This window comes from Morus notabilis, unplaced genomic scaffold, assembly GCF_000414095.1.
Source record: "Morus notabilis unplaced genomic scaffold, ASM41409v2 Scaffold212, whole genome shotgun sequence".
In the NCBI taxonomy this organism is placed as follows: Eukaryota; Viridiplantae; Streptophyta; class Magnoliopsida; order Rosales; family Moraceae; genus Morus; species Morus notabilis.
The window spans coordinates 554,829-562,984 of NW_010361298.1; the positions used below are offsets into that span (position 1 = coordinate 554,829).

General features: G+C 35.1%; 1 protein-coding gene across 1 annotated transcript; it reads right to left on the bottom strand.

Annotated features, from left to right (window-relative positions):
- Nucleotides 1-435: 435 nt before the first annotated feature.
- LOC21407449 (U11/U12 small nuclear ribonucleoprotein 35 kDa protein) lies at nucleotides 436-5,656 on the bottom strand. Its single transcript, XM_010099208.2, has 8 exons — nucleotides 5,486-5,656; nucleotides 5,300-5,397; nucleotides 5,106-5,157; nucleotides 4,351-4,421; nucleotides 3,293-3,383; nucleotides 3,139-3,214; nucleotides 1,762-1,840; nucleotides 436-1,065 (listed from the first exon to the last, which is right to left on the bottom strand). Exons 1-8 carry the CDS (start codon nucleotides 5,628-5,630, stop codon nucleotides 703-705), a joined length of 975 nt encoding a protein of 324 aa, XP_010097510.1. The 5' UTR covers nucleotides 5,631-5,656; the 3' UTR covers nucleotides 436-702.
- Nucleotides 5,657-8,156: the final 2,500 nt, after the last annotated feature.

Here is an 8,156-nt window from a genome sequence, read left to right on the forward strand (position 1 = left end):
TATATCTAATTTTAAAATAGAATATAATTAAATCGGGAATAGGGTCGGGAATCTCTAAACTCGTCCACGTCCCGTAACTCATGACAGGTAAAAATATAATCCATTTACAATCTGAATCCGTTTAATGTGAGTCCCCGTGGATAAATGAGTTAGCGGGTAAAATTGTTATCTCTAGACTCTACTATTTTATTTTTTATTTAAATAATAATATATTATGTTAGTAAATTTCAATTCTTAATAAATATTAAAAGCAAAGACAAGGGTTTTAAAAAGGACTAGAGAAGAGATAACGGTACTTGAAACGTGAAAATCCCATCTAACATAAATTAGCCCAAAAAAACTAAAATGTTTAATATGGTGGATAGGGACGATAAGTTTTGAGTAGGAGAATCTTCACTATGGAGGCATTTGCCATACCCTGTACACTAAGGGGGAAAAAATATTATTATATCATTAACATTTAAAGTGCATTGCGTCAAATTAAACATAAAATTCAAGAACATAACATTTTCTATCAAGAGAATGAGACGTCCATAAATCAAAGATTTTTACATTAAAAAGGAAGACCACTTTTCCTGAAAATTTACAATATCTTAGGATAAATTCCTAAATTTAAAAGCATCGGTTATCCTTGCCACTCAAATTGCACTCTTATCGCCTCTCATCGGCCCCTCCATACCATATTCCATTGCCACAACACGCTCACTCACGCCGACCGGATTCATGTCGCCTGCGAGAATGTTTTTCATCCCCATCCTTGTAGCCCATTTTGTGAGAGTGGTCTTCCTTGTCCATAGACTTCCTCTTGTGATAGCGTTCCTCCCTCTTGACAGAAATGGAGGAACAACCATCCCTTTCCATGGAAGTCCTTTCAATGTAGTCTTTCCCTTGCGCCACCGAGCTCCTATTAGAGCGCTCCTCCCGGTCATCCATAGATCTCCTCTTGCGACTGTCCGCAGGACTGCTTTTGCGAGTTTGTCCGTCCCTATCCGCGGACCTGCTCCTATGAGAGCTTTCTTCTTCTCTGTCTTCCAAGCTCCTTTCTCTTCTAGGTGGGGATGGGACCTACACCAATAAATAAGTGAATTCAGGCATAAATGGCAACTTGTGGCTTTCAATTTTGAATTTTAAGGTTTTTTTCCCCCCAAAAAAGAAACATTACTTGAAAAAATCATAAAGAATTATGAATGTCCAGTACTGGATAAGAAGGAAGAAAGAGAAAAAAACTACGAAGACAAATCAACAATGGAGTATACTACATTACTTCATTTTTTTCCCCCACAGATCGCTGGCCTTGCTTTCTACATTGCCAAAAAACCTCTTTTTCGTTTCTAACCAAATTCCCCAACACAATACCACTACAGCAGTATTCCACATCCTTCTCCCTCTAAAAAACGTCAGAACTCCTCTTAAATGTTTCTTTGATCCCTTATTCTCAATAACTTTTTTCCGTAAACTGGTTATCGAATCCATGACCCGACTACAAGATTGTGCGTATTTGGACAAGGATAAGCAATTTTAGTCATGACCATTAAAAATTCCTTCAAATGACACAATTTTAAGGATTTTCTTGAAGGCCAAGGAATCAAATTATAGAAATTACCTACATCAAGATACAGAGACTGGCACGGGTCGGAGTTCAACAAACTGGTGTTTAATATTATGACCATTGATCCCTTTGAAAGTAAGTAGCACATGCAGATAAATTATCCAATTAATGTTCTAGAAGATTTATATGGCAAAAGAAGTGAGGAAAAATACCTGATGCCGAGACATGTATTTTCCTTCCGGCGGAGGTGGAATGCGGAGCCTTTTCAAATCGCCATATGGGATTGGTCGTCTAAATACATAAAAGGGGAGTGGAATCAGTTAATTTGTATAGAATAAACAGTCGAACCTTTTTTCTTTTGGGTAAGAAAGAAAAGAGTCAAAAGACAGCAGAAGGTATTAATCTTATTGCATTTTTCTTACGCTTGAGGCACTTATTTCACTAATTCAAACAGCTAAAAACTGGAAGTGGCAAATTCTCAGTGCTCTGATAAGTTGCTAAACAATAGGGCTATAAACTATTTACTCAAATTCAACAAAGTTCCAAATCAACAATTCATACCCAACATCATCAAGTTGTTTATTAAGATTGAATGAGAAAATAGGACAAATGCATGTTTAAGGCAAAACGTAACTGATCCTCACGAGAAATGATTATGACAATGACAATGATAATGATCCTAAAACATCAAATGATGAAGGTGACTTCAAACTTCAAACCCCTAAAAATGTCTCAACGCTAAATCCAGGCCAACTTCAGTAGTTTTGAAGTCTCAAAGATTGAATAGACTGCTCGTGGTTCAATCCAAACAAAATGCCCAGAAGACTTTCTAAATGCTGCGAGACTTTTAGCCTTGCCAAACTTGAGGGCGAGCTGAGCAATCAGGTTCATGGTTTGCTGAGTTCCTACAGCCTCGGGTCTACTAGCTCAAGGCCACCTACCTGGTAAGTAACCGCGAGTTTCATGCTTCCCAAACATTGTAGGGTTCCACGGGGACCAGTTTAAAATCGAGCACACTTGTAGGTTTTGGGAACTTTAGGCATATCAAAAGTTGTAATTGAATGACCTATATGTTCGCAAGACAACTCAGGCTAAAAATCAAATAAAAGAACTTTTGAACCTTACAAGTTAAAAGTTTCCCGATTTTCCCTCCTCCTAGAGAGTACTTCTAATGCACTGTGCTGGCTACCAACAAAGCAATAGCTATAACAATGCCCAAAGTTGCTATAGAATGTTTCTGTCTACATAGAATGTTTCTGTCTACATCCTATCCTGAATGCTAGTGGATCTGATTCTCCTTAGATGTATATTGTATGCATTCTAATCTCGTTGTTTTGTAAAAACAAGACAAAAGGAACAAAATTCCATCATGGCACCACCTACTTCAAAATTCACCTTATCCTTCACTATATTTCCTAGATTATGGCATACAGCAAAGCTCTGACCGTTTTATTTCATGATTTCCTTTTTGTCCAAATAGTTCAGAAACGGAGGGAAGTGAAGAATATCATATGACTACAATTTAAATTATTTCAGGAATCATGAATAGTCTGAGTAAAATATACACATGAGATTGAAGTAATGCATACAAGGGTGCTCGAAATGGCCTTTCCCGTCCTCCAAAACGAAGCTGTCCAGATTCCTTCTTACCACCAAGACCCCCTCCTGTCAAAAGATAGCAAAATCAACACAAATTCACTCTATGTGGGAGTAGATTTCTAAATGATGAGAATACAAACTGACCTAACCTTCGTGGAATCCAGCCAGGCATCAACTGTTGTCTGTTGTAATCAACTATAATTTCACAATCATCAATAACTGAATGATGAGCATCCTATATAAGTAAACAAGAAAAATATCATGGCTATTCACACCTTTGGAGGAATACAAAGAGGGGATATCTTTAAAATTCTCAGCCCTTAAAAAATTGTCAATAATTTGACAGTATCTCAGTCTCGTGCTAATAGTAAAGTCCAGTTTTGCACTTTAGTCACAATCCAATGAAAATGAACTCAACTTTAGCTTCCTAAAACTTTTACATTTACCATACAAGGTAGTAAATTAGGAGTAGCCTTTTCCACTCAAAAGTTTATTCTTTTTTTTTTTTTTTCCTTTCAATATCTAGGACACTTGCTAGTTTAAGTAGATGATAAAATATCTCCACAGGGGCCTAATACGCACTTCTGAGGCTAATAGAGTTGCATATAGATTTTAACATTAATTCTATCATAAATACTCCTAAATGTTCCAAAACTTGAAGAGACTCAAAATTCTACGAACATTGGTTTATTTTTCACTCCCAAATTAAAAAATTTCATTGACAATCTAACCATAGAACATTAAACGATTTTGATTCTCTGACTTTCAATTGATTAAAAAATTTGGTATGTTATTCTTCATTGAAGCAAAGGCCACCAGTGACATCACACCATGTTAATGCAAGTTTCCTGAGGCTAAAAGATCAAACCAGAGAGATGCTTAGATAAAGCATCTAGTATTTGTAATTTTTTTTTTTTTGAAACAAAATGTTTCTTTTCTCATAATCTTATCACCAACAGAAGAACTTATTTTTCTGTATTAATGCACGTACAGTCCACGCTGATAAAAGGCACCACCAACTTTCTTCAGCCAAAAAAAATATATTGCACTAACTCCACCACCTTACCTAGAAGAGAACACGATAATATCTCTTTTTCACAACACACAATCCCAAGAAAACAAAAGAAAAGCTAACAACATCCTAAAAAACGAAAAGAAAAAAGAAATTATCATATTCATATAAGAAAAGACTTATTCAGCACCTTATAGGCACGCAGCATCTCCCTTTCTGTTTCAAACTCAACAAAAGCATAACCACGCGAGGCACCAGTTACTGAAACGCGTAAAACAAATAAGAATCCTTATTCCTCAATGCTCAAGTGGTTTTAAAAGGAAAGAATTCCATAAATCTTATTACTAATTATACTTACTGCTGAGAATTGAGTTCCTATTAGTAAAGTCAGCACCAATTATGTAAAACTCTTTTAACAAATCACGTATCAACCATAACCACAGCCCGAATAGGATTGGTATAAAACAAAGAATTGACAAAACCATGCGTGAAGGAGTTACGCACTTCTAAAATTTCTTCACATGAGGAATTCACAAAAAAAAAAAAAAAAAAAAAAAAAAAAAAAAGGGGGGGGGAGAAAAAAAAAAAGAGAGAGAAAGAAACCCAGAATTGTAACTTATTCAATAAGAAATGATAGTAATCCAAGTTAATTAAAATGTAGCTTAGAGTGAGAAAAAAAAAATACCCAAACTCTTAAAATTTCAGTTAAAACTCTTAAATGCTTTGATGGGTTTATAACAAAAACTCATCCTCTGGTTTCAAGAACGTGACACCTGTTTTACAAATCATGTTGAAACTGTCCCCTTTCAAAACCATAGATGTATTCATATTATTGTTCTGTTCATGATTATGCAAAGCTTGAACAACAAACACATAGCAAATAAAATCTTTTTAAGTGAATAAACAAATGAATAAATAAATAAGGAATGTGAAAAGGAAAATTACCAATGTGCCTAACTAAGCGCAAATTCTTCACCCGACCGTACTTTCTCATAGCCTGCCGGATAAAATTAGTTAATTAATTTACTAAACGAAGCAAAATATATATATATATATTCATTTTCCAGTAAAGCAAAGTAAATGCGCAGGAACAAAGGATTTTCTCGGAAACCAAACAGAAGAAAAAAGAAAAGGAAAACCTTGCGAAGCGTGTGCTCTGTGGTGTGGTGAGAAAGGCAGGCGACGAAGAGAGTGCAGTAAGGGTCGCCGACGAGGTTGGGATCGCCGAGAGGGTCATCTACAAAAGAATTTTTTTTTACATTAATTTCAGGTAAAGGAAGGAGAGAAACGACGATGTTGAGAGAGAAACAACGATGTATGTATACAGAGAGAGGCGGAGGAGCAGAGATGGGCACGATAGACGGCGTTGTCGTGAGGGAGGAAGTCGGTGCCGTCGATGCTTCCGGCTTGGATCGGATGGTACGTCTCCGCGTAGAAAACTGCGTTTATGGCTTTCTCGCTGCTGCTCATTTTTTTCCCCTTTGGCCTTTGCTTTCTTTCTTAGCAAACAGAGGCAACAAAATTTATATATCAATTATCTATTTATCTATTATTATTTATCAATTATCTATTATTATTTACCATAGAATTAAATGAAAACAATTTAAACAAAGTAAAATATAACTGATTTAAAACACAACAAAATAAATTAAAAGTTTTTTGCCTATCTTCATTTTTTTTTCTTATCTTTTGCCTTAAATCTTTTCTCACTTTCATCTTCAATTCTTTTTATTTATGTGCTTTTTTTTCACACACTAATCAAAATCAGTACATATTATTAAAGAAGAATCCCATTTTGAATAGTGCTCCTAAAGAGCTTCCTCATGCTGACATTTGGCAACTCCTCTCCTTCTCTTCTCACCTTAGGGTTTTTTTTTCTCTGACTTTTCGTCGTAAATCTTGCCCGCATATTCGCAAAGATTCTTTTTCATTCGTACATGGCGACCGCCATTTTTACAAACCCTAAATTCTCTCCCACCATTACCACCGCCTCCTCCTCCTTTTCCACCACTAAGAACCACCATTACCACAGAGTCCATCACTTCCTCCACACTAGAATCTACACTCCCCATTCTGCCTCTCAACCTCGCCACTCCCCGGAGGAGGAGGCACAACTCCGACTTCGTGGTTTTCTGTCAGAGCTCCGATGTGAAACCGCTAGCTAGGAGTGTTCGAAAAATCAAAAAAATGAAACCGACTAACACCGAACTGCCAAACCGATCGAAAAAAATTGAAAATTCCCAAAGTGATCAGTTAAACTGAACTGACCGACCAATTAAAAAAAAAAGTTATTATCCATATATTTGAACCTCTAATCTTAGAGATGGTGAATATAAGTTCACCATATTATTGAAGATAGACATTTAAAAGATATTAGATCTCTCTAACTTGTAAGTTGTGATGGATAAATGAAATACATAACCCTTTATATAGAATAATTGAGGGAAGACATTCTCATCTCTTTTCAATGTGGGATTATTAAAAGTTTGATGTGTTTAAAAATTTAAGCACAACAGACTTTTGAAAGTCTCACATTGAAAAGAGATGAGAATGTCTTTACTCAACTATTCTATATAAGGGCTATGTATTTCATTTCTCCATCACAACTTACAAGTTAGAGATGTCTAACTTCCTTTGAATGTCAATCTTCAATAATATGATGGACTTCAATATAAATAAGTTTTCTAATTGAGATAAGATGTAAAGCCTTAGTCCTTAAGGATACATTCTTTTAGGCTTTATTTTTTTTGTCTTTTAAGCCATTTTTTTCTTTTTAATTTTAACTATTTAAATATTAAATATTTGAATGGTTATAATTTAAGAAGAAAATAGTTCACAAAAAGTTTTTTAAAAATCGGTCAGTTAACCGACTGAAGACATTGTTCTTTCTGTTCAGTTTCAGTTTTAAATTTTTAAAAACCGACATTGTCGGTTTGGTTTTAAAACTGACTAAAATTGTCGGTTAAAAACCGATGAACACCCCTACCGCTGGCGACCGGCCGAAGATGGTGGCCGGAGTACGTCCCAAACCGGATTAAATGAAAACAATTTAAACAAAGTAAAATATAACTAATTTAAAACACAACAAAATAAATTAAAATTTTTTTACTCTTTATTTTTTTTTGTCTTTTGCTTTAAATCTTTGCCCGATTTCATCTTCAATTCTTTTTATTTATGTGTTTTTTTTTTTCACACGCTAATCAAGAATCTCATTTTGAATAGTGCTCCTAAAGAGTTTCCTCATGCTAACATATGGCAACTCCTCCCCTTCTCATCTTCTTTTTTTCTTTAACATTTTTATCTTTATCTATTCCCAATAACTAAGAGAGAATTGGTTTTTGGGGGAGAGGATGAACGTTTCATCCATTTCTCCCCTCAAATTCAACAAGAAAAACTTTTTTTTTTCAGAAGAAAATGATTTAGTATGGCACGCTTCAATGGAATCGCCACATGTTGACAAGTGATTAGTTGGCTTATATGGTGCATTCCACACGAGTGGACTGCAAGCTGTTGCATCGAGCGAGACGCCAGTTGTCAGCTTGCAAATGTGCAATCAAAAGACACAAAACGTGGACCAGACATCAATGACACGTGGCACAAGTTCATTGACTGAATCGACGTGCTCCACACGCACTAATTGATCCGTTCTTTTTTTTTTATCCGACAGCCAATAAGAAATCCCGATTTTATTTTTTATTATTTATTATGTTTGTTTGTTAATTTTAAATTAATTTGTGGTCCGATTTTATCCGTTTTAACACTATTTTGCACCAACTTTTTGATACTTCTCAAATAAAATGCTATAAATAATTTGAATAAATAATAAAATTAAACAAAAATACATTAAAATGAAGCTCTTTTCCAGGTATTTTCTATAACACCGGTGTACCCTGCGCACTGTTATCGGCTCTAATAATAAGGGTTCATTTCATTATCATGCACGTGCACACATCATAACAAGTGAGAAAGTATATCAAATTATCTTTCAATATTATG

Excerpts from the sequence above, each read along its gene's own strand:
- LOC21407449 (XM_010099208.2), bottom strand. The coding sequence starts at position 5,630 with ATGAGCAGCAGCGAGAAAGCCATAAACGCAGTTTTCTACGCGGAGACG. Across the intron at positions 5,158-5,299 it reads CAGAGCACACGCTTCGCAAG|GCTATGAGAAAGTACGGTCG; the intron begins GTTTTCCTTTTC and ends TTTATCCGGCAG. Across the intron at positions 1,841-3,138 it reads AGGCCATTTCGAGCACCCTT|ACGACCAATCCCATATGGCG; the intron begins GTATGCATTACT and ends TTATGTATTTAG.